General features: G+C 40.5%; 1 protein-coding gene across 2 annotated transcripts in view; it reads left to right on the plus strand.

Moving 5' to 3' along the window:
• CEP43 (centrosomal protein 43) overlaps positions 1-9465 on the plus strand; it is a 29274-nt gene extending 19809 nt beyond the window's left edge. For both annotated transcript variants that reach the window (XM_068938947.1, XM_068938948.1), the window contains 6 exons: positions 3471-3688; positions 6483-6592; positions 7174-7242; positions 7778-7817; positions 8456-8549; positions 8999-9465. In XM_068938947.1, coding sequence (XP_068795048.1) covers positions 3471-3688; positions 6483-6592; positions 7174-7242; positions 7778-7817; positions 8456-8549; positions 8999-9073 — 606 coding nt within the window. In that variant the 3' untranslated portion in view covers positions 9074-9465. The remainder of the gene's footprint in view (positions 1-3470; positions 3689-6482; positions 6593-7173; positions 7243-7777; positions 7818-8455; positions 8550-8998) is intronic.
• Positions 9466-27047: the final 17582 nt, after the last annotated feature.

Consider the following 27047-nt stretch of genomic DNA (forward strand, 5'->3'; position numbering starts at 1 on the left):
AAATATTTCTTGATTGGCAGCACCCTTTTAGAAACATACAAACAGATCCGGCTGTTGTTTTAAAATATAACTCTTAGTAATACTCTTGCTTGAATGTATGTAACTGAGCTCATGCTTTTGTCTTAGTGCAGTTCTAGATTAGTTAAGAAGTACTGTTGAAGATGGATTTAGAAATTGTAAAAGTTCCAAGCTCCCTTGCATATACCACCTTTCATGTTCAGGTTTGAATTACTGAATTTGAAGTAGATATGTCACAAAGAGAAGAACTAAGTGTTTGTTACATGGCTTTTCCTCAGAAATAGGAAGGTGGAGGACGAAAGAAAGTAGTTTCAATGGCTCATGAATTGAGTGTAATTTCACATGGGTTTTCTTGGGTGTGCGTGTCTCAAGGCTGGTCAAACCTCTGATATCTAATAAGAATTTCATTGCTGTGTGCCTGCTCTTCACAAAGCTTTTTGCAGTGCAGTTTAGGAGAAGCTTCTACCCGTTTGTCAGTGGTTGGACTTAGCCGGACAGTCCAAAATATGTTGTAGAGTCACAGAGTAGTTGAGGCTGGAAGGGATACTTTATGTAATTCATTTGTATTCCTCTCTGGATTGAGGTTGTCAGAATTCTTATCAGGCTGCTATTGACTATCCAGATGCATCAGTCCCCAGATGTAAAGGCTTCTCCGACTTTTTCTGTAGTCTGTTCTGATAGTGACTGACTGCTTGGTCAGTAGTGGCATGATTTTTTTTTCTTCTTAATATTATTTTTAGTTTTCTATTTTTTGTAATGTGTATATATTTAATCCTCTGTAAGTACATAGTGTTTAACAAGAAAGTGATTCTAAGGTTTGTCTCTTAATAGAGAAATTGCTAGATGGACAGTATCTTATTCTGAGCAAGAACTGTTAAAGTATGATGAGAGGTCATTCATCAAACCGTATTTCCCTTTTAAGGAGAACGTTGTGCATAGTGAGAACACCACCCTTAAGAGCTGAGTTGCTAGCATGCTGCAGCAGCTGATGTGGTGATTGGAACACTTTATTTATGTGCTGTTTCCAATTAGGATTTTGTGATGGGGGTGCAAGTAGAATGTACTTTCCAACAAGTAAAGTAAGTTGGAACTTATGGTCAGGCTTTTTATACTCTTTATACCCAGCAGACCTTAATTCCATCATAGTGATAAACAGATTAATATGTTCTCAAAATGCTTTTCATAATATATTACCGAATCCGCCATGAATATGTATTTCTTATATACAGGAGAAAGTTGGTTTCAATATAACTAGATTTTCTCATGGAAACAGCAACTGCTGTTGGTTGGAGTACATACTCCTTTAAGAATAAGTAGTGGCTATCTTAAACTGAAAAACTGTTACCCAGTTTATTGGTCCCCTCACTCCTGGGCAGCAGGATGGGGGAATATTCTGCCCATGCAATGTACTTGTACTAAAAATAACATAGCAGGAGGAAATTACAGCCAGTCCTGACTAGAGCAAGATGTAAGTTATCTGAACAGTGTAGACTTTCCGACTGAAACTTGAGATTCTCTGGTGGTTTTCCAGCAAGTCTGTGAGCCGAACCGGCTCACGCTGTGGCTCTGCAGCCAAGAGATGTAATGTAGACGGGAGCGTGCAAGGAGAGAGAATTCTTGCACAATTCTTTAAGTGCAAGTGTGAACCCACACTTTCATTTATCTTATTAACAGCACTGGGCTGAAACCCAAGGCAGGCATGTTTTTCTTGGAACCCTTAGCCATGGTTAACCAATCACTACAATTTGAAAGCAGTCATTTCACATTAGCGTAGCTTTAAGATAGGTGAGTTCAAGCCAAGACTGATTTGTGCTTTCAGTTTCTCAGAGGAGATAGCAGCAGCTCACTCCTTCCAGGGCCCAGAACAGAAAAGAGGCTGTAATTGCCTCTTTTGTTCTACACCAGTCAGCCTATCCCTAAGCATTTAATTTTCTGACAACAGTTCTGTTCCTCTAGGGTAGGAAATTAGAATATTGTTGTATCTACCACTTATAGATATAAATACTCTTTTTCTTGCCCTGGAAGAACTGAGCTGCTGCCAGCAATTAAATGTGGTTCTGTGGTTTGTGACTGATGTAAAATGACCTTGGTAGGCCTCTTTCAACTTTTATGGCTTACTTTGGTTAAAAAAAAAAACTTACTTTGGTCTTTGGAATGAATGATGATGACTGATAAAGAAATACATGGGTCAGTCCAATCTATATATTGGTTATCTTGATTAAGCAATACTGTTACTAGTTTTCTTTCAAAATTGCTGCTGTTAGTGCAAAAAAAAGAGTTTGTGAAACAAATCTTCTCGCTGGCTTAATTTTAAACGACGTGGGAGAAGATAATATTGCCTTACTGTTTGTTTGTTAGAAATATGCTGCTGTTCAAAAATCACAAATGCGTTTTGTAACACCAATTTGATTATCATTTCAATATTCTTCTTTAGGCCACAAGATTTTATAAAGACTTAACTTGACCTGTGTTACTGGATCATAAAGTTAGTATATAGAATACTCCTTACAAGCATGGTATCTGTAGGACTGAGCCGTAAGCATGTTACAAAGACTGAAAGTTACATGCATTTAAAGTATCTTTTTTTGGTGGCTTGTGTTTTTAATATTTGGATGGGAAAAGTGTAATTAATTGCAGTCTTCAGACCCTTGCCACTCAGAACCTAATATTACATTGCAAAGTTTCCCATTTGGTTGTGATCTTTATTCAGAGGTGCTCTCAAGAAGCAGCGGGTCTATCAAAAAAAGCTGAAAAATATTGTATGATTCTCTGTGGCTTTGTGCATTCTAAACCATCTCAAATATGCAATTAACAATCGTAGTCTTACTGAAATTGAAATGTTAGGTTTTTTTCACATGAAATTGAAGGTATTTTTTGAAGGTATATTGAATGAATTTAAGTTAGTGACTTTTGCGTGAATTTAAATTGATTTCTTTTGAAGACGGTTTTGACTTAACTGATAATATTTATTTATAAGGGAGTCACAAAATACCACTAATAAATAGTGTTGTTAATATGTTCCACACATAGTGTAACTTTCAGACTGTAAAAAGTATAGGAGGTAAGAATCAGAGCTTGTATGTAAATGTTTTTTGATAACCTACATCTTTAAAAACTGGCTGCTTTTATAATATAGCTGATCTAGATAGCCCAGCTATGCAGAGGATGGACAAAATAACTTTTAAAAGGTGATAGCAACAACAAGGAATTCTTCCTTTGTAAAGTGGCAAAACATTTTTCTGTTGTATGATTCCTGATTGGTACACCAAAGTACTAATAAAATTGAAATGCTAACCTTTTAAAAAAAAAAATGGTGGTATGTATATATTATATGCTATGTGTTTATACTACTGCTTACAGTATTTTAAAAAAATAGGACAGTTTATATGGGTTTTATTCAAGAGAAATTACTTTTTTCTTTTCAGTGAGGATTTTTTCTGTATTTGTTTAAGGTTGCTGAAGCCACTCAGAGTGATACCAGTGTCTCATCGGGGGAAGCAACCAGAAGTAGTATTCATTTTCTGCCTAATGAAACAAAGTTAGGTCCTCAACTACAAAACAAAGATTTAAATACCAAAGAAAAAAGTGATCCAGGTGTGGATGAGGATGACGTAGAGGGAGATTCTTTTTTTGATGATCCCATCCCCAAACCGGAACGAACTTACGGCTGGTGAGTAACCTGGCTGCTCCAGTTAGTGTGTACCATGAGTAACAGACGTGCATCTCTTCACGGTGCGTAAGTTAAACTGCATAATGTCCCCAGCCTGTTCTTTGGTGGAAAGAACATGTCTGAGGCACAGACCCCTGTGCTGCTTTCTGCAGCAGAGCTGCAGTTGTGGTCAGTACTAAAGGAAGAGGAAAAATGGAAGGGATGGCGTTTTAGATGTGTGTGTGATTTTTGTAAGGAGCACAAAGTATTTGACTAACATGTATGTACTGGCTTCATAGACTATATGGATTGTGGATTTCCACTTCACATTGCAGTACCTTTTGTGTGCATTTTTATGTTTTCAGCAAAGCGTTATTCTTTCTGCGTATGTCAATTTCGCAGACGTTTCTGAAGAGTGGTTTTTATTGCTGTTCTGTGTGTGACGAGGACTGATAAATTTGATCTGAAACAAGAAGCTGTAAGATTGAACTGTACAACAGTTGCGTAACAGAACTGTGCAACATAACAGTACAGAAGCTCTGATAGGATAACGCAAAGATCTCTTTAAACTTATCCTGGCTGTATCTACTGACAAAGGCCGAAAGATCATTTCATAGTGTTGTGCTGCTGTGACCAAGTAACCTGAGGATTATTCCAATTTGCTATAGGTTACCACAAGAAGTTACAGAAACATTTTCAAATCAGTCTAGCAGTAGTTACCCTCATGCTCTCTGTTTTTCCCCCCAGCTACATAGGTAGGTAGAAAAGTATAAACTTTTTTTGTGAGAGTGCTACAGTAGATGTTCACTCTTAGAATGGGATCATTCTGGTATAGCACAAAGCAATCATACCAGATAAGCTAACTCTTCCTAATAAATGAATGGATTGTTTGAGAAAAAGATTATTTGTAACACATTTTTGGTTGAATGTATATAAAGAGCAGAATGTGGGGGGGGGTTGTTTTTTCTCTTCAAAGAACAGTGATTTTTCTGTGGAAAATATTGTGTAGTGCAAATAACCCTACTATGGTAGTATTTTTTTCTTTCTTTTTCTTTAATTAGAAATATCAGAATTAAAGTTGCATCTATGGGTACATTTAGTCCTGCTTATTCAAGAGCTCGGTTAACTATTTGTTAACCAAAATCTAACCATTAATATAACTGGTTATGTTACTATATAATGGGATTCAATGATAGTTGGGAATATTGAAAATCTAGTTATTGAGTTTTAAACTGAAGATTCTTAAAGGAATTAAGTTCTTCAGATACTGTATTTGAGATTGTTGTGGGATTTAAAGAAACAAAGTCACTTCAAATTATTATGTTTTGTCCTGCAAGTTCATCTCATTGTTTGAGGGTATATGTTTATTTCTTTGTTTTAAACTGATGCAGGGGGTGCAGGTCAGATGGTAGAAGCAGAAAAAGCCAAACAGTAACTTTTGAATAATAGTATCTATTTTTTTTTATTGCTCAAGCATTTTCATGTGACAACAACGGAAATGCACTTTTGAACGGAGTAAACTGCATTTCTTTAATTCCTGTTTGAAAAGACCCGCTCAAGAAAAAGATTCCGAAATATTCTATAAAATAAGGCTTTTCCTAATCCAGAATCTCCCTGACAGAAAAAGTGATTTCCAAGTTGTATGTCTGTAGTATAGTCCCAGTCTATAAATTAGCAGGTGTGTACCTCATAATGTGATTGTGATACAGAGGTTAGAGTAACACCCTCCATAATAAGGTTTGCTGAATATGTAAATAGTAAATGATCTAGCAACTAATTGTGACTGAGCTCTCCCTGCTGCGCCTTCTGTTTCTACCCTCCTGACATCTTCTCTAGAGGAGAAGAGAAGAACAGATTCTTCAAGTGAAATCCTTTTATGCTGTGTTGTGCTGGTGGCCTGAGTCTCAGGGGATGAGTGGATAGAAGAGGTGCCAGTATCACTTAGTTCGCAAAAGGGTGAATTCTTTATGGACAGTTTTGTCCCTTTGTAAGAAGGGCTTGTTAGAGAGGAAAGGAGCAGGCACTTATCAAGGAAAGAGTAAGAGATGACCCAGGCTCTGCCTTTCCCCTCATTCTCTGACCTGTGGTTCAAGAGTTTTGAAGTGCTGTAATACAAGATATATTTTTCTTGATGAGTGATTCAAATGATATTGCCTATTACTAATAGGAACACAATCGCAATAACAAAGAGTTCTGGTAATACTGAACGTGAAAATCTTGATCCTTTTTTTAATAGTGTTTCTTCATCCTTTATTTGCAAGTAGTATTTGAACTTGACATTTTAAATGTGTGAATGCAATAGATGGTAGCCAAGTGAACTTTAACAGATGGTGAAGAGATCAATCTGGCTATAATTTTGAGAGCTATTTTCATTCTATGGACTGAAGGCTCTTAGGGTTAATAGGTTTGTCAGACAAAATCTTTTAATAGTAAAACAAACTAACTTAAAAATGGATTTATACCTGAATCTGTCTTCTTTTGGCTGCTTTTATATGTGGGGATAATAAAAGGCCCTCGAATTGAGGAGGGGGAAAAAAAAAAAGATGCTGAGGAAGGTGCAGGAACTCTTTCTGAAAGAAGGCAGGTGGAAGTCTTGGCATAGGTGAATTTCTTATTGAGTGTCTTGCTTCACGCTTTTGCCAGCAAACTACCCATTATTTTTTTAGATTGCGGAGTGAATAGTCCTTCTCATTTGCTCTTGTTACTGCAAAAATTGCTGTCTAGTTTCATGATAATTTTATGAATAATAGAAAATAAAGTTACCATATATTTTGAAGATCTGCAGAGTACTTTTTTGTTTGTTGGTTTGTTTTAGGAAAACTGAATCCAATAAAGCAGGAGGTTTAGCATCTCTTTCTGATGCACCACCTTTAAAAAGTGGGTTAAGCTCCCTGACTAACGCATCTTTGCTAAAGGAGCCTGATGGTAAGTTTGACAAGTGCAGGGAATATTTCCCATAACGTAATTAAGTGAATGAGCTTACACATTCAGATATAACTGTGCTCAAGTAGCCTATATTTGGCCCTCTTCTGGTTGTAATGTGCTTTGCAATAATGCATTTTTCGCTAAGTGATGACACACTCATTTTTTGTTACATATGTTTTGGAGTATCAAATATTTATCTATACTTCTTTTCTGAAAAGCAGTTTTTGGATGTATAACATTCATTCATGTTCATTTTTTAAATGAGATTAACTTAGTCTTTTTTATTGTTACCCTAAGTTGTTTGTGCAAGTTCTTCAGGGATGTTTACTTCTGTGTTGTAAAACCTAATCCTGAATACACTCAGGGAGATTGTTCCTGTTTGTTACTTATGTCTTTAAATGTTGGCATAGTCTGGACCTGAAAATGGAATATAATATTACCATACTATATTATAAAATTATTTAAGGTTATTATGAAAGAACACTTGTTATAGATGGTTGATTGATGTGTTTAAGTAGGGTCTTACTATCAAAAAGTCACAAGCCAATTTTCTGGTATAAATACTTTTTATTTTGTTACAGATTTGGATAGAAACTCTGTTTTGAAAGACCTGCGGTTAGTGAATGCAAAACTTGGATCTCTAGAATTAGGCAAGTAACTGCTAAACATGAGTAAGCTCTGATATTTTTAACTAGAAGTTTCAGCCCAGCTTCTCTGGAATCTCAGAAACTGAAATGTACTTTTTCAACTTGCATAAAAGGTAGCCAGACAAGTCTTACTATTTTTCAGTGGCATAACTATTTGCCTTTCACAGACTTTGAAAGCTGTCTAGTAAGTTTTAGCAGCAACATGATGATGTTGTGATGTCAGAAGGATCACTCTGTCTCAAAATAGAGCTACTAAGTACTTAAACCTTGTCTTCAGCAGTGGAACCAGCCCTCTGAAAGTATTGGTTGAACCCTACGAAAGTTTGGGTTGAACCCTAAAACAGTTTAACTATGCAAAAGAGATCCAGATTAACTAATCTGAAGCATAAATTCAGTTTCTCTTCCTAATCTGCACAAGTAATTTAATCTACTACCAGCTATTGCTGTCCATCAAACTCTATGTTTTGGCACAGGAATAGATTCTCATGTTTCCTGAAAACAAAACTTGTTTGATTAACACCTCTTAAAAATTATTTAGGAAATGGAGATGAAGATGAGTATGCTGATGACTTCAACAGGTAAGAGAGGGATAATATTGCAAAAGTGTACTATATCGTAGGTTATAAACATATACTGGCATACTTGATTTACTTCATAATATTTTAGCTAGTCACTACTGCTGGACTCTGTCAGTATCTCTGGAATCCTTTAAACTTCAGTTTGTTAATTAATTCAAATAGTTACAATTTTAAAAAATAGATTGCTTTTGTGTAGATAGTAATGAGTTCCTTAAAAACCTGCTATTAATTTTAAGATGCTGAAAAGTTGTTGCCTTTTTAAGGAGTTTGTTTCTTTTATCACTGAACTTAATTATGTTTTAACATTTTAATTAATGCTATTGGACAATAACGTGGTCTATGCGGAATTATTCAAAATATACAAAATAAAGCATCATGACTAGTCAGTAATAAAATATTGTAAGAGCCTCATTCTTCTAATATATTTGTGCTGTAAACTTCAGCCCTGAGACCTAAGTAAGCATTGATCACGGCTTTCTCTAGGCCAAGGGCTTTGGTTGCTGTGGACTTTTTAAAAAACACTTCATATTTAATTTGCTAGGTAGTCAAATCCAATGCCCAGTATAGATATATGAAATTAATTTTTGTATGTTGGAAAAGAAAGGGCTATTTCTATCTTTATGCTTTTCTTTCTCTAGTACTAGTCATCGCTCAGAAAAAAGTGATATCAGTATTGGTGAAGAAATAGATGAAATTTCTGTGGAAACAGAAGACTTGAATGCCAGTGATAAAGTATGATTCTTAAAATTGTATTGATATTCTCCTGATGTTGTGTTTGGGTTGTTTGTTGTTTGCTGTTTTGCCTTCTGTGAATAAATATGCCATTATCATAAGTTCCTTGGATACATGTTAAAGTTGTATTATCTATATTCTGCATTTTTATACCCAGTGTTCCCATTAAGTTAGATGCTGTACTGATTTAAAAGACAACAATTGCTCAGTAAGACAGTCCGCCATCTGTTTCTAGGCATATAAAATATATTTGAGGGTGTCTTAGTACTCAACACCTGAATATCTCATCCCTATATCTCAAGATATACCTAAGCACCTCCTGAAGGAGCTGACATCCCTCTGAAAGATAAGGCTTTAAGGCCAAAAGGATGGGGTGCTTCCTGTAGAATTATATAGAGTAATACTTACTGTTTCCGACTTTTGAATTTGTAATTTCATTTCTTTTGCAGCTTGAAGACATCACACAAGACCTTACCATTTCTCAGTTAAGTGATGTTGCAGATTATTTAGAAGATGTGGCATAGAGTTGGACGGCAAAAATGTTTCATTGTGTTGGATTGGAAGACTCTTGTGGACCGTTAATTTCAGACAATCATTTTTTGCTGGAATGTCCACTCCTTATTTGTGCCTTGTGTTTCAAGAAGACTCTCAGTGGAGAGGGCTGTCAAATATTCTTGACAAGAACTAAATGAAACAGTGTGTTCCCATTTGAGTCTGATATCAGAATTATTTTTTTCATTTGATTCAGCCAAACTTTTCACACCAGGAGCTGGTTTTTCCCAGCAGAATGTCCATTGCTGGCAGTGGGCATAATAATCCAGTCTATAAGAGAACATCTACACAGAAGCATGTGGCTTTATAATGAACTTACACTGTTATTGTAATAGCCTGAATTTTTTTTTTTTTTTTTTTTTTTAGAGATAACCAAAGCAAGAACCTTCAGAGGTAGTGCTTCAACTTACACTTCTGTTAACTCAATTTTGTAAAGTCAGCATGAATTACATAATTTATGGTAAATCTAGCCACAGGACTTAATCGCTCCAGACTTACTTGAAACTGCTGTTTTTCAGAATTTTCTGAAAGTCAGACTTTTTTTTTTTTAAGGCATATCAAGTTGAGAATATCTAAACTCACAAATCTATTCAGAGGAGTTGAATTTTGTTTAAATATTCTTGTTTAAATGTGTTTGTCAGACCATTGATGTTAAGACCTAAGCTGTTTTTACGTATGATAATTTCATCAATGTTAACAGTTGTTAAATCATAAGAAGTAATTCTGTAAGGATCCACAAATTATTAATGCACAGCATTAAAAACAGGACAAAAATCCAAGAAGATTTTAGTTGATGATTTGTGGAGCTTTTATTATTGAGGGCTCTTCATTTGCTGTTGGCTCACTTTCATTCTTTAAAATCTTTGTTATGTCAAAACGAGCGCCAAAAAGTGTGAAAGCACTAACCTTCGTTTTCAGACTCTGACTACTGTACAGATTTAAATCCAAATATCGAAAAATACCATACTGAAGACATTATGCACACTAAGTTCTAGCTAAGAGCAAATTTTTCTGTTTTCATTATGCTCTTGAAAAACAAGGTCAGTAATGGAAACACTGACAGTTCCTTAACGATACTGTTGTGCATGGCGCTGCTATAATATATAGGTCATGGACATTTGTAATACTGAAACAAGACTTCAAAATGAGCACTTTCTGAACATTGTGAACACATATTTGTTGGAAATATAATGTAAGTGAATATAAATGACTTAATCACTTTTTTTAGGCTTTGTAATTTTGTTTCAGGAAAACTGTTAGCCTCTCATCAGTGCCCATCTCAGAAGCAGCATGCTAAACTAAAGCCATTGGTTAAGCATATAGAAGAGCTGCTACTAGCATTGGATGCAGACTTAGATCTTTTTTGCACTGGGCCAGCAGGCATGGAACAGTGCTGGAAATTTATGTTTGTACAGTACCTAGGTCATTTGAAAGGAGAGAGGAAAAGTGTGCCTTTTATTTATGTGTACCCCAAAATAGCCAGCAAAAAGCAACAGAGTATTAGTCATGGTTGTTAACTTCTCACTTTGTGCCATACTGTAGCAGCTGAACACAGAGGAGAGATTTTTTTTTTCTCACCCCAAAAATCTATGTGCCATAGCCTTCAAATAGCAAAAATCTTGTAATATGTGATACACCTTGTATATAAATTCCTTTAAGTGTAGGAGAACCTGTGCCTCAAGGTATTATTTGCAAGTTTGTTTTGTTTTGATTTTTAAGGAGAGTGACAGCATGTCTGAAGGACATTCAATTCTTCTCAGATGTTCAAGTGGAAGTTAATTTATGGCACTGCATTTTCAAGGTGGATGGAATAATACAGAGGCAGCCCTATTTGCGTTTTACATGTCTCTGGGAAAACATGATATTCCATTACCTGTTAGTGATATGATTTGTGGCAGTTTATTATAGCAAAAGAAGATAAGTTTATTAAATGATATCTAATTGCATTTGAAGATGTGGCCTTTTAAATAACTGATTAGATATTTTTAAGTCTTAACGTGACTTTTGTTAACAGCAGTTTTGTCCTCTTACCTTGGAGGGTTAATTGCAGACCTTGCACTTAGGCTCTAATTTAAGCAAACACCAAAAAGCTGCAAGTCTCCACACTGTTTATCCTGTGGGCTTTTACTCAGTTGTGTATAATAGTTCAAATAGCAAAATAAAGCTACTCTGCTGGCTAAATTGTAGTTTTGAGACTCCTTGAAATGAAAATCTGAAGGGTTAGGAAATGCAGGAAGCCCTGTGGGTTTTGAGGGTTTTCCTTAAGTATGTTTTTTTTCAGAGTTAGCCCACACTGATTATGCATGTTTGGTGTTTTCAAGCCCAAAGGATTCTGCAGTTCTTGCAGTTGATTAATTCAGCCTCATCCTAGTCAGACTTTTTAAAGTTCCCGGTATCGGTGTATGTTGTCAGATAGTTTGAGTCAACAGAAGAAGAAAAACAAAACCCTATCTTGATTGGCAGAATTTGTTGATTGCTGTGTTAGTTCAGCTGAGTTACTTATGCATAATTGAAAAGCTAAGCCCTCTGGAATGTGTGATTTGCTGTACGTTTCAAACCATGTTGCTTGGTATTCTAGATTAGGCTCATTCCTATCGTCCCTAAAGGACCTAATGCATTGAAAATCTGACCTCGTTTGTCAGTTAAGACAGGGCTCTGGTTGTTGATTCATAGATGGGAATGTTCCTGTTCAACTGTTCTTCTGTGTTGATTCTCTCTTTTCCCAGTCCTCTTTGTGGATGGAGAAGGAAGCAGCTGAGAAAGGCATTTATGACTGGTCTGCACAGTTTTGTAGCAGTTAGATCTGTTTAGAAACATGCTTTGTTTAAACACTCGGACTTTGCAATTTGTGGATTTTTTTTTTTTTTTACTCCTGTAAATGTTGAAGGACTGTGCTATTGATGACAGTTACATACTATTAGTATGGTGAGGCTGAAGAACTATAAAAATGGTGCCTGTTAGGTTTTTTTGTTGTTTTTGTTTTTTGTTTTTTTTGTAGTGGAGTTGCTAGTTTCCACTCCTGCTGCAGCAACAGCTAGACCTGCTAGACATTTATGCTGATCAGAATTTTAAACCAAAAACAGATTAACAAAAAACTTTTAGTGCTTCCCAAAGCAGCGTAGTTCAGATTTTAGGCTATATATCTAGCTCTTCCGAAAGCTTAAAGGACACTTAAAACTGGTAGGGGTGAGTGAGATGATGATGATAAAAAGTAAGGGGTAGCTTTTCTGTGTTTTTGTTGTTGGGGTTTTTTTTGTTTTGTTTTAAGCATAATAATTGTCACTGAAGAAATGCTTTCTACAAAGCTCAGCCTCCTTTCTAGGAGAGAAAATATCTCTGGCTATTTCTGCCTGGTTATAGACAGAGCTAACTTGAACTTCTGTTTTTAGCATTGTCAAGGCAGCAGGAGTTATATCTTAGCAAGATGACTGCAGTGTTTAATGTTAATTTCTGAAACGCCAGACATAGAATGTATTTTTTTTGGTAGGACTTTTTGACGTTTTCCTTGTAAGCTAGGGCCAAGTGGGAAATTTTAATTGAACCAAGAGAGATGCAGTTTTGGTTGACTTGTAAGTGATCTTGAAGCAAAATCCCCTGCAGACTAACTATAATGCAGTATTGCAGAAAAGTAATTTGAGGCATGACCGACTTTGATTCCTACCAAAAAAGGAACTTGGGTATTCAAGATCAATGAGTTACCCAAAATTTGAACCTCTGAGAGAAATGCAGTGAACACTGAAAGTGTCAGTTCCTTAGTTCATGTATCATGAACAGTTCTAAATTCTCCTAATTAAAAAGAAAAGAAAAGCCCAGTAGCTTTTATAATCACTGTTTTTGTGAGTGCTGAGGTACTAAAAGTTGTTACAGATGTGACTTTAAATACAGAAGAAAGGGAAAAGTACATTTACTTGCCCTGCGTGCAGTGTGGTGTTTGAGTATGTCTGTAATGTCAATCACAGCTTTAAACTTTCTCTGTAACTTTTTTCCAAATCATTTATTCTTCTAAATATATTTCAGAGGCACGTGACTTTCTGTTCAAAAATGTGCTGTGAATTATTCCCTCCCATGCTTTGAGATGAATGACCTCAGTAGCTAAGTCCTGTGTGGCACTGAATGTGCATCTTCCAGGGGTAAGGTCACCAATAAAAATCGATAGCAAATTTTAAGTAGGGAAAGAACATGGAAGTTCATTCTTTTTTGCCAGTGCAATCTTCAAGCATTGTAGAGTAGCTGTGGAACAGTACAGAGATCACGACAAACATGAGCGTATAATTAAAAGGTTACTTTGGGGGACGTTTGCTTTGCTGAATGAACTGTGTTGGCTGCTCGTAGTGTTGTGGTTTTTCATCTTTCAAAGTGTGTGTGTCACACAGGCTAGGGGAACAAAAGTTTTAAAAGCTGATCAAAAAAGCTTTTTAAAGCTTTGTAAGCACAGTGCAGGAGAAAGGATGTGGACCTGATGCTCATAAGGTGAATGAACCACAGCTGGAAGCCAAAAGGCAATGTGAGGAGTTGCACACTGAGCAGGAAATTTAATGGGGACGAAGCAGGTGTGTCAGGTTTTTGCTTCCTGTTCTGAGCACAGTGGGAGAAAGGAGCCATCCTGTGGGGACATGGCATTCATGAGGTAGGAGAACCACAACCAAGAACTGAGAGACTTGGAGAAGCTGCCTGCTGAGTAGGAGGGAGCAGAGCAGGCTTGTGTTCGGCTTCCTACACGACACCTAGGAAGCACTGCGACCAGCATGTGCCTGTGGAGTTAAAGGGGAATGGGGTGAACAGGGAGGCCAGAGGCAGACGGAGGGGCAACAGCAAAGGTACTTTGTGGACACTGCAGGAGCAAAGTCCCGCTTTGCACAGAAGGAGGGGATGATCAGAGGCAGTGCTTAAGCAGGGAGAGGGCTGGGATTCCCATGACAGCAGAAGCTGGAAGCTTGTGACTTCTGGCTGCAAGAAAGCTTTTTCTCCGACCAGATGTTTACTTGGAAAACTGTAGGGCCCTGGCAAAAGGACAGAGGGAATAAGTTCTGTTGGGGGATGCATCTAGCCAAGCTGTTGGAGCCAATGCTGCTGAAAGAAAGTGATAGGTAACAGTCCGGAATTTCCTTCTGCAAGGGGATGAAGGCATCCACCTGTCCATCAGACCTGCTGTTTTGGGAGTTTGCTGCTTGCCTGAGGCCATATCTAGTGCATTGTAGAGAGACAGCAGAGGCTTACCTGTCTGTCAGACTACTACACTTTGCTCCCCTGCATGGACACAAGCGGTAGTGCCAAAAGAGACCTGGCGTGGATCTAGGGTAACTGCAGAACTCTAGAGTCTTGGAATAAACAGGAGGAACAGGAAGTCTATGCAGTCACAAAGCTATGCCATCACTGGTGTGACAGACACGGTGAAATAGCCTGAACTGTTGGGAGTGCTATGGTGGGTGGATACAAGCTTGATGGGCAGGAAAGAAAAATTGGGGGTTCCAGAAAGAGGTAGTTTGAATGTGCAGAGCATAAATGGAATGGAATAAGTGACAGGCCTGCCACGAGCTTACAGTCAGGATTAGAGGGGAGGCCAACAAAGAGGATATTATGGCGGGCACCTGCTGCAGACCACCTGATGAAGAAAAGAAAAAAAGGATGAAGCCTCCTGACTGCAGGCCCTCATTTTTCCTGGAGACTTTTAACCATTACAGATCTGCACGAAGAGCAACATGGCAGGACACAATTTTTTTGACTTGAGCGCTAGACAGGATGTTTTGGGGTGTGTGTAGGGTGTGGTGGTGCTATCACTAGTCGGGAATAAAGAACAACTACTCTGATGCAATAGTCGATGGCAACCTTGGCTGCAGTGACAGTGAGATGGCAGAGTTAAAGATACTGAGGGAAGTGAGGAAGACAAGTAGTAATGTCCTTGGACCTAAGGGGAGTGGGCCTCAGCTTGTTCAGGGATCTGCTTGGCAGGATCCTGTGGGAGAGAGGCCTTGTGGGGCAGAGAGGCCAGGAAGGCTGGTTGCTTTTTAAGGACATGTGTCCCTATGAGCCAGAAAATGAGCAGGCATGGCAGGAGGGCAGATTTGCTGAATAAGAAACTCAAATGTGAAAAAGAAGCCTATGGAAGGTGGAAGTGGGGATGGGCTACGAAGGGCAACTGTAGAAACTTTGCACAGGCATACAGGGATGATATTAGGGAGGCCAAAGTTTTGCTGGAGTGGAAAGTAGCAAGGGATGTGAAGGCAGCAAGAAAGACTGCTGCAAGGAGGATGTTGGCAAAAGGAAGATGAAAGAAAGTGTGCACCTGATACCGAATGAGGTGAGGATCCCAGTGACGAAAAGACCGAGGTACTGTTTCTTCTTTGCTTCTGTCTTTACTAGCAAGGTCTGCTGTCTGAATTCTTTAAAATATGGTGAACAGGGGAAGTTTCTGATGACTGGAAAAATGAAATTGTCGTGTCCAGCTTCTCAAAAGGTAAGAAGGAGGATCCACAGAGCTACAGCACTGTCAGCCTCACTGCAATTGCTGACAATCTTGACGCAAGTCTTCATGGAAGCTATTTCTGGGCACATGAAAGACGCTAAGGTGACTGAGGACAGGTAACATGGGTTTATGAATGGCAAATTGTGCCTAACCAACCTGATTGCCTTCTTTCATAAGATGATTGGCTCTGGGGACTGCAGTGGATGTCATTTGCTTTGACTTTAGCAAGGTATTCAACACAGTCTCCCATAGCATCTGTGTCAACAAACTGTGGAGTTATGGACTACGGAATGGACTTAACATTGCTTAACATCTGGTTCAAATGGTAATAGTCAATGTGTTGAAATCCAACTGGTAACTAGTTAAAAGGGGTATTCCTCAGGGGTCAGTATTGGGTAGATACAGTTCTACATCTTCATCAGCAAACTACATAATGAGATGGACTACACCCTCATCACATTCACAGGTGGCATCAAATAGGGGGCAGCAGCTGAAGGTATGCTGGAGGACAGGGATGCCCTTTAGAGGGACCTTGACAGGCTAGAAAAATGGGCCAGCTGGAATACAGCAAGGGTGAATGCAGAGTTCTGTGCCTGAGACAGATTAACCCTATTCAGGCTGGGGCCAACGGTAAAAAGCAGCTTTGCAGAAGAGGTGGTCAACTCCTCTTGCGGCAGTGCAAGCCAGTCACACACGGGGCTGCATTAGGAAGATGAGGAGCCTGAGGGAAGTGGTTATTTCCCCTATATCCTTCTTGCTTGTGGGACCATATCTGGAGTTCTGTTTGGACTCCCCAGTACAAGAGATGCCAGTGAAGTGGAAAGAGCCCAGGGGCCTGCAGGGTGGTGATGGGGCTGGAGCACATGACCTCTGGAGGGCAGGTGAGGGGAGGGGGGGGGGGTTAAACTGCAGTCTTCCACACCTAGGGGGACTGTAGGGAACACAGACCCAGACTCTGAAGAGCAGTACCCAGTGAAAGGGCAACTGACAACAGTCAAATTGTACAAAGAGAAATTCATTACAGATATGGAGAAAAAAATCCCTAGGAAAGTGGTTCAGGTCTGGAGCAGGTGTCCAGAGAGGTGAATTCTCCATCCTTGCAGGCTTCCAAAACTCAGCTGGACAGGCCCCAAGCAACCTGTTCTGGCTTTGAAGTTAGTTCTGTTTTGAGCACGAGGCTGGATGAGAGATCTCCAGAGGGCCCTTTCAACCAAAACTATTCCGTGATTCTATGAAAATGGACCTTTATATGGAAGATCAGTTACTATGGGGATGGACAGACTCAATTTGTGTGCCTTCTTGTGCACGTGGACTACCTTGTTTGCATATAGAAACTTGTTCTGCTACCTGGTTTATCTATGCAGATATTCCCGTATATGCTAACTGCGCTGCTGAGAAAGGCCATCATTTTCAAAAATAGTAGTTTAATGTTGACCTAGTATGAAGTTCTTAACCTTCTAAGAGATTCGAGCATAACTAGGTGGTGTTCTGTGCAGGTAGCTGCAACTGGTCTTTATATGTAGATCTATGTTTAAAAGCAAATCATAAGATTTCTAAAAGTTGTTTTTCAGTTACTTAGCAGCTTTAATTGTTTTGTTTCAATTGCTCTAATGCTATTGGGAAACCACAACAGATACTAGGTAGTAAAACCAGGTCATTTGCAGTTCCCCTGTAAAAGTATCGCGTGCCTCTTCATAGCAAGAAGAGGTGCTTCAGTTTTTGCTCTGAAGCAGAAAAACATCCACCTCATGCTCACAACACTATCTTTTGGTTGACAGATGTCCTTCAGGGCATGCTGCAAGGTGTGTTATTGGCAAAGGCAGGGAGTGTGGCAGAGCAGAGTTTCCAGTTACATTTGTGGCATGGGTGATTGTGTCACTCATTTTAAACTGAAATTCATGTTATCTGTTTTAGGTATATAATTCAGGTGGTTTGTGTTAGGTTATGTGATTAAAAGCTCATCTTCACAAACATAAAGGAGCACAGAAGAACAAGGTAATCCTTCAAGGTCCAGCTGAGACTACCTGGGGCTACTCTGATCCTGCAGCTGCCCTTCCTGAGGAGTGGGGACTGTAAGACTCAGCTAACCCAATCCACGTAGATGTCCAAGCCTCTTAGAAGGTACCTTGCAGCACCACCACGTCTTGCGCTCCAGAAGTGCAGCTCTCCCTGGAGGTGAAACGGACGTCTGAGAAATGCTCTGCAAGGAGACAAGATGGTGCAGTCCTCTCTGGCTTTACTTTCACGTTGGGGGAAATGTTAGATTATGTGACTAGAGACTCACCTCCATGAGCAAAAAGGAGTGATGGTGGGCAGGGAAACGCCAAAATCAAACCAGCACCACCAGAGCCCCCTGCCTTGGCTCCTCCTGGGGCTGTCACAGGGGAGCCATCAGCCTGTAGTTCCCCGGATGAGGCAGTAGGAGAGGATCTCCCCAGATCGCCTCACAGACTGAGGGGGATGACTGCCTGCGGGGGTGTGAGGCTCATGGTGGGATGTGGGGGAAGAGCATTTGGGGGTTGCACTTGTCATGGGATGTTTAGGGGAAGGACCGAAAGGGGGAAATGGGAGGGATCAAGGTGGTTTGGGGAGGAATAAGTGTGGGAAAACAGAGGGAACAGGTGATAAGAGCGGCTGGTTGTGTGTAAACAGGCTGCTGGCCATTATGCTTGTCTGGCCATGCCCTGAGCCTGGTCACCACCACGTGTCCTGTCTTATTAAAATCCTTTTCTATTTTCCTGGGTGAAGGTGCTCTATGTTCTGTATGCATGCGTGTGCATGGAGGTCTACATGCCACAAATGGAGTCTGCCCACGAGTCACAGGGGCCGTATGTCTGTGGTGCCAGCTCCTGGAGAGACTGGAGTGTGCGCCTACTGTGTGGTGATGTGTCAGTGCATAACTGGTAGTGACTGCTGAGCTCAATGGGCCAGCTAGTAGGATAAGAGGCTTGGTCTGGAGTGGCCATAAGCCTGGGCCAGAGACCGGAGCGCCTTAGAATTGGCTACTGGAGGGACCAGGAGGCCTGGGGGCTAATACTGGTGAGTCAATAGGTCTGGACCAGCTAAGGGAGAGACGTGTTTGTGTGCCTCTCTGTGCATGAGGCAACTGAGAGTCCAGGGGCCAGCTATTGCATGGGACGAGTGTCTAAGGCCCATCACTCCATAGAGTGAGTGAGTGGGTGTGAGAAAGAGAAAGAAAGTAAGTGTAGATTCGTGTACCAACAACAGAGGTGGTCTGCAGGCCTCAGGAGCTCATATGCCCAGGTGCCATCAACTGGAGATACCAGGGAGTCACAGGGGCCAGCTACTAGCCAGATTGAGTGTCTAAGGACAGCTCCTGGAGGGATCCATACTGTGCTTGAGTGTGTGTGTTTGCATGTTTTCACTAACAAGTTTTTCATCCTGATCAGCCAGAGAGGGAACAGGATCAGGCTGTTTGTGTTTGGTTGCGTGCTTTGTTTTCTGCCTGTTGATCTATGCGGCTGGCCATGTGCATAGGTATGTGTGTATCATGTCCGCGTGTGTGTGCCTATTGGGAATACACGGCCAGCCTTGCAACTGACCGGCCCTGGGGACACGGCACTGTGGCAGCCTCGCTTCTATTGGGCTTCTGGATTCACCAAACCTTTATAGCTTGCCCTTCCTCAGAGAAGGGCACGGAGGCAGTGGGCAGCCCTTTTGGCCTTATCCCGTCTTGTGTGTACAGGATGTTCAAAAGGGACAGGAGAAGTGTGTAGTGATGGATCTAGCTGGAGACTTTTGACTAGCATTTACAGTTAGATCTCTAAAGCAGGTACAGTGAATGCTTTCATCCTATCTCAGTCAGTAAGCACAGCACCAAAACTTTCTGATTGCTTTATAAATCCACTAAGCATAAGTGATTTTAACCCTTTTCTGAATGTGAATAATGACCTCAAAATTAATCTAAATGATTCTAGCTTGTGAATGAATTGAGGCTGTATTTAGGCTAGATCTTGAGGCATATCTTTTATTGAAATCCATGTGATAATTTCCTACATAAGAAATTAATCTTTCAGTTCTACAGAGCTAGCCTTTAACCTAAAATTATTCTGGCAACAATTGTGAGAAAAAGCACCTTTATACTGTTTAATGGTTCACATAAGTGACTGACATATTGATTGATGTTTTCATCACCTTTCAGCTGCAAAGTGAGCGAGCTAGGCTCTGTTCCTTAAAAGGAAACTGATAAAATTTGAAAGATAACTGGTTTGAAAAATTCTTAGCAAACTGAGGAGGTATTATGAAATGTTACGGTTTCCATAGAAGAAAGCAATCCTGGAAATTACTATTACATACAGCTACACTTTATAGCTTAAAACTTTAATGGGAGAAATATGAAACTTGGAACTCTTTATCCAGTAAATTATAGATTTATAAATAATGGGTGTTGCCATAAAAAAAGCAAATCCACATCCCCTAGCGAATGTAAATGTAGCCCTGCAAAATTAGTGTTTCTCGGTCACAAGCAGTTAGTACACTTAATTAACATGTCACACAAAGCTTAGTTAAAATAGGTACCTGAATTAGAAACTGGTAAACAAAACTATGAGAAAATGACTTTTGAGCAGGTTTTACCACTGCATATGCTTTTAAGGCATGGGTACTGATACCAGAAATACGCTTCACATGCTGACGTTAGAAATTCAGGGGTCCTGGAGAAAAATGAGAAGCCTTCTTATGGAGCTTCCGTGAAAGGAAAATTAAAGTTCATGAATACCTTTTCTTCTCCCAGTTTCAGATTTTAATAAGCGTATGCTAATTTGATGCTATTTAATTTGAAGGAGTTGCAAATATTAGTCAAAAAAAAAAAATGGAAGGATAGGTCTCATCTAACCTGAGAAGCTAGTATAGAATAAACTAGCATGTTAATGCACAATAGCTCTTCTGCGCTAATTTCTTGCATGAATGCTCTTGTTTTGCGTTATATATCAAAGTGCATTAAGCTAAACTGAAAAGACACATAGACAAGCCCAGAGAAGTACTAAAAATATGGGCAGAAATGAATGCCAAGTGCTGTTTCGAAAAAATTCAAGCTAATTCAGTTTATACAAAGGAAAAAAATTAAGCACATGCCCATTAATTGGAAGAGACTACTCTGGAGAATAATGAAGCTGAAAAGGCAATGGGTGGTAGTAGAGAGCAAGTTATGTAAAACTGTTTGAAACAGTAAGAGTGCCAACAGCAAGTACATGAGAGAGATGGCTTGGTGCAGGAAACTCCCTTTACATTGCTGAAAGGCCAGCTGAGGTTCTGTGTTCATTCCTGTGTACGATGTTGCCATGCTCTTGACAGTTAATTAGACACTGTCTTTGGCAATTTACAGAAGTGAATGGCAGATGCAGGGATTAATCTGAGTAAAAACAGAGGGGAAAAAAAGATGAAAAAACAACAGCACATTAGAGATTAACTGTGAGGAGTACTCCTCAAGCAGAAAGTCAGTATCCCTTTTGGAAGCAAAAATGTAGGAGGTGGACTTTATACTTGGCTATGACCTAGTATTATAGGGGACATGCTAGAAAATATACTGATTGGGAAAAGATGAAGAATGTAGCCACTAAGACGGACTGCATGATCCCATAGCTCTCATCCCTTGTTTTTTGTGTAATAGAAATACTTGGTAACTCAACAGCTCTGAGGGCTAGGGGAGCACAAAGGCAGTGCAGCTCATTTGCAATGCAAATGATGAGAAGAGCTGTTCTGTCTGCGAAACACACCATTTTTAGGGGCAGCTACACAAATGTTGCTTACTCCCCTCTCCCTGGTTAGTGGGGGGAGCAGAACCTCAGAGGGCTTCTTCCTGTGCTGTGGTGTATTCACCACCACAGACAGCAATAACCAACTCTGCCCCAGCTCCTGGCTTTTGCTGTGCAGTTCAAGGTTTGGCTGCACTTTAGAAAGAGGCACCTGACAGAGTGGTCTGTTCGTTTCTCTCAAGACCTTGCTTTGTGTAGGATGTTGTATTGTCTCCCTTTAGTTAAGAATAGCATTTAAAGTCCACTTCAGATTTAGGGCCAAATGAAAGTTATAAAACAAAATGCCACGGAGGAATAACGGGGGAGAAGAACCATGAGTCTCATTCCCTTTACATCCAGCATTGATCACTCCCCTCCTTCACAGTGAGGGCTTTGTACCAAAGGATTGAATCTCTGCAGTACAGCTACAAACCTGAAAGCAAAATGAGGTCACAAATATAGGCCAATTACCCATGCATCACGGAACAGGAAATCTTGCAGAACAGCTTTTTCTTCTCGTTTACTCATCTCCCAGTGTGGTTTGCTCTTGCGGTCTCTGAATAAAAAAAGGATGCATCCTAACTCATGCTGTTGAATAATAACATGGTAACTGATCACCAAGGATCTGATGGTCATAGGAAGCAAACTGAAGACTGTGCAGTAGCGTGGTCTGTTGCAACACATAGGATCTACTCATTCTGCTATCACTAATGCACTTCTGCTCAGGTCAACTGTGTTTTTTTTTTTTTTTTTTTTCTGCCAGGTAGAGCTGATTCTGCTACGGAATCATTTTATTATTACTTGCACCTCTCCTTGTGCTGCCTCGAGGGGTTAGGGAAGTGAAATGGAACACAACAGCATCAGCAGGTAGGAACATGAAAGAGATCATCCATAGTCAAGCAAATCTAATCAGCTGGAGCTTACGTTTTCCCTCCTTGGTTCTAACAGTGTAGGAGCTCAGAAGCTGAGCAGTAACAAGCTGAGCAGTGATAAACTGACCACATAAGTGAATAGTGTTTTCTTGAGTAACAGCTGTCCCTTTTCTCCCCTAGTTTTTGATTTTAACCTGAAGATTTAATCTGAAACCACAGTAATTTATCGCTTGCTACCAGCCCGCAGTATGCAGTTATATGACACGATCATTAGTCAGCCATGGCCATTATTTTAATAAACATGATAATTCAGAAAATTTAATGCTGCTGCTCGAAGCTGTGAATGTGTGAAAAAGAAAAACTTGAACAGTGGAGAATTTACCAGAGCTTTGCGGAAACCAGAAGCTTTGTCACTTCAGCCGTTGTCTGTGTGAAGTTCCAGGGGGGAACTGTCTCCCACCACGTGTTCTGACTGTGAAGAGCCAGTGCCTGCACTGCACACCAGATTGCACCGGGGAGAGGGATTTAATAGCACAATGTTAAGCCTAAGTGAATAGATGCAGGGACACTGACTTCTCTTAAAATCTTACATTAATCTCTACTTGTAGTAGACTGCAGGTTTAGATGAAATTACGTAAGTACAACTTTGTTTATAGTCTCAGCTAGAAACAAAATGGAGACAAGTGAGAGAGAAAGGACCTGGAGGATCCTCTGCTGATATATTTGGAGCCTGAATGGTCAGTGACAAGGCAGTGTGTGACCAGGGCTGAAGTCCTAGTGAAAGTGCTTCCTAGTGGAACAGCAATGAGAATCCAGCAAAGACTCGGGCTGTGCAGCGCAGAGCCTTCCTCATGCTTAGATTTGTACAGAGGTGTTAGCAAGAGCTTGGGGGTAGTTCTTCCTTCCCATTAGTTCGATGGCTGGTGAAAATGTAGACAACACTGTTGCACAAATGCCCTTTGAATTTGTCAGTCTTGTGGCCTGTTAAGACTGGGAACTCAGCTGTGACAAGCACACCATAGGCAGCCACAACACGATGGCTTAAAAAGCCCCTTGACTGGTTGTTTCAAGCTCCTTCCCTTTGTATGCCGTCTGTTTCCTCTTCAGTTTGCTTTCTGAATTTCTTCCTCTCCTTTGTTAATTTAATTCTAAAAATCTCCTTTCAATCTAACATCTGTCCCACTTTTTACATTCTCTGTCATACTCAGCTGTGATGGAAAAAGGAAATTAGTGGGTACAAAAGTTATTTCAAAGTGATAAGTAAACCCTCAGAGAGAACTGCAAAAATACTAGTTTTCCCCATGCACCTTTTCTTGCAAGTTGGAAAGGCCTCACACTTACCCACCATTTTCCCCATAATACTTCATCAGTGTCTAGCCAAAATCTTTGTTATTTATGCTAAAACTAGAATAGGAAGTATTAGAAGGCCACAGATGCTTCAACTCTCATGGTAGTTCAAGCAGAGTTTCTAGGTGTCAGATTCCACATCTAGAAAAGCACTGAAATCCGCCAGTAAAACTTACCTCAGCTGAGGATCTGGGTCTAAGCTTGTATATGCTTAACCGGGCACAACCTACATTATGTTTTTGAAGGCTGCTCTCCAGCTATTGGCATAACATACTAGTCACCCTATCACAGGCGCAGTCACACATCTGAATGGAGTGGTAGCTTCTGAAGTTCAGCCTTTCCCTTATCTAGCACTGTCTTGCACAGAGAAGTATTTATCTGAATAATGAAATGTTGCAGCTGATTCAGATGATGAAGTATGAGGAACGAGGTGACAAATAAATTACTATCACCGTGACATAATAAGAATTTGTTTTTCAGTAATTAATCCTGCCATCAATTCTACTTTTGTAAAATCAGGGGAACTTCTGAGGTGTGGTTCACCGTTATTAGACAATGGCGTCTGAATAACATAGGACATGAATGTAATAATTATGGTGTAGCTCCTTTCACAGTAACTCTTCAGTAATGCCATTAATGCACCACAGTGCGTGCTCTTTAGTCTGGCCTTTGGGTTAAGTTTTTCTAAGCATCCTCACGTTATCACTTCAGGACTTCAAGGAGCCTCCTGGCTGAGTTCAGCCATTTGACTGCAGGCCGTTCCTTTCCCTGGCATAACTGAGACGTGGTGTTTGCCATATAAAGTTGCTGGGAAAACTGTAGTAAAATTATTGTAATAGTGGGAACTATTTGCCTATTTTAGCACCACTGAAGTATTAGAAGTAAGGATTCCTTGATGAAGGCACAAGCCAGCCTATGCTAGAGGAGATGTGGATCAGGCTGGTAGAGCTGGTCTGGTAGAATCGGGAGTGGAACAGCTCCTCTAGTCTTGCTGCTTTTATTTGTTGTGGGAAGTGGCACGACGGCCTTCTCTTTTTCACCCATGTAGGCTGAGATATAGAAGTCCCCTTTCTGCTTGTGCTGGGAGTGGTGACAACAGGGAAACAGGGTTTTTGCCCCACACTCACTAAAACCAGTAGATAAGCATTGGGTCACCTATTTATGTCAAAATGGAAAAAGGAAAACGACCCCCAGACGTGTCCTGGCTGGCAGCAGGATGCTTTGTGAACTCGGAGACACGAGGAATGCATCCCATGGTGGAGCTGGGTCATGAGAAGGTCCAACATAGTGCCTTGAAAAGGAATGTCAGTCTTGATGTCAACGTAACAGAAACCTCTTTCTGTTCAACAGGCAGAATAGGCGTTTCCTCCACTCTGTGTGTGCCAGTAGTGGCAGAGTGGCCCAGGTGTGATTGGCCAGGAAAAGGTCACTGTCCCTCCAGAACCAAATCCAAGGTTATACTAAGGGGATCCTTTCCAGACTTCACATGTCGTTGCGGGATAACGTGGATACGCCTTACCTATATAGGTGAGACCTTCTCTCTTGGTTGCAAAAGGGAGTGCCTGTGGGAAGTAGTCTTACCAGGGAGAATACCTTTTCCACAAGCAGAAGGAACAGCAGCCACAAAGCAAGGCATACCAGCTGTTATTTAGAATCAAGGTCTGGGTTATTCAAAGTCAATAGAGGTCTTCCCACTGGCTTTTGCCTGGCCCCTTGGAGGAGGCAATTCAGTTTGCAAAATACGGGGAAAATTCCTCAAAACAACAACAGCAACAGGAAAGAGAAAAAGAAGTTTTCTGTTTTTTTTGGCAAAATAAGCCAGCCACCTGGGGAGACAGACAGGTATCTGAGCCTGGGAAAACGTATGGGACCACTGCTTCTGATGGGTGATGCTCTTGAAAAACAGCTGGCAGCTGTCTCTTGAAACTTGACTTAAAAAATACTATATATTCCTTTGGGACTATTCACATGCTTAGAGGCAAGCAGAGGCCTAAATGCCTTGCTAGACTGGAGCATTCCCTGATATCTAGTTCAGACAGAGATGAAGAGGCAGTGCTGCATTGTTAAATGAAATTGAAATGAAATGAAATCAGAGTGATGTTAGTCAGCTAAGTGGTCTTTATGACTTGAAAAAGCCTTGAGATTTAGGGCACTTAGTCCTGACACTTTTGAATGGGCTGCTGATAAGCTCAGCGCCACTGGAGAGAAGGCACAGAGCAGCTCTGTCTTGACAACCGCTTGCAGGTAAAAGAAAATGACTGGATGGACTGGGTCTCTTCCTAGCATTTTGGCTGGTGATGGTCAGAGGTATTTTGGGAAAAAGTGAGTTTTGAAATGGGAAAAGGAATACAGGGGTATAACGTATGTATATTTTACCTGTGAAATCATGAAAGAACAAGATTTCTGACCTAAATACTCCCATGTGAGGCATGATCCTGACTCCAAATATAGACCGATGAAGTCAGTTGAATGCAGAATGAAACACTGCTTGAAGGGAGAGAGAGAAGAAAGCTTTCTGCTGGGCACGTTAAGATCAGTTCCCCTCCATCTCTCTTTGCAGAAGGAAGCGTAAAGCCACAAGAGCAGCCACAGGGAGCAGCTGCTGATTTCAGCAGTGTCCCTGATAGTGTCTGGACAGTGTTTCCTGGATTAGGCGCTAAAGCTTGAAGATACTGAGAGTCAGTGGAGATGAGCAATAGACCCGTGCAAAGTGTGATGTCTGCCAGCCCTGATCACCAAACTGGGAGGAAGGCACAGTGAAGCAGAAAATGGTAAATATTAGCAGACATTGCCCCATTCCTGTCTTTCAACAGGACAGCCAAAACATCCTGAGGAGGAAGGGGGATGGGTAGCTATGAACTGCCAGCTTTCCCAAGCGTGTTCTCACTGACACCCTTCCTTTTCCCCTCAGTAAAGAGTGTACCTGTGCTGCATAACACAACACTGTGAAGAAACGTGTAAGGTAGGCCCAAATGAGCTACGCAGGCATCAAAAGCAGTCTACTTTGGAGCAAGACAAACTAGTCCTTTGGGGGGTGTATTGCCTCTAGCACCTGAGCTATCGAAGATAGCTTCGCACTGGGTAAGCAAGATAAACCTGTATCTATTTTATACTCTTGGATTTGCTGCAGATAGAGAAGTTTCCTTGCCAAGGCCAAGAACGGTGATCAAGTTCCAGGATTTCCAGCTCTGAGTTTGGACCATGCCAGAATGCCTGCATAACTGAATTTGGCCCTTTGTGCTACCAGTGCTATCTAGCGAGAGAGTTACACCTGGATATTTGGGATAAAGGTTTACTGTTCTTCACTAGCTAGTCTGTCCTCTAGTAAGGTTTCAGAAGCTTTAGCTGGGCCACACAGTTCTCCAACATACCTGCCCACAGGTTTATCGGTCAGGTACCTGTCTTTGGGTGGGTTACATCATATTTACAGAATCGAATCCAGCATTCCCTCAGGAATGGGATGTAACGGCACGCTTTCATTCTCTGCACAGCACAAACTTAATCAACAGCA

Source organism: Struthio camelus, chromosome 3 (assembly GCF_040807025.1).
Source record: "Struthio camelus isolate bStrCam1 chromosome 3, bStrCam1.hap1, whole genome shotgun sequence".
NCBI lineage: Eukaryota > Metazoa > Chordata > Aves > Struthioniformes > Struthionidae > Struthio > Struthio camelus.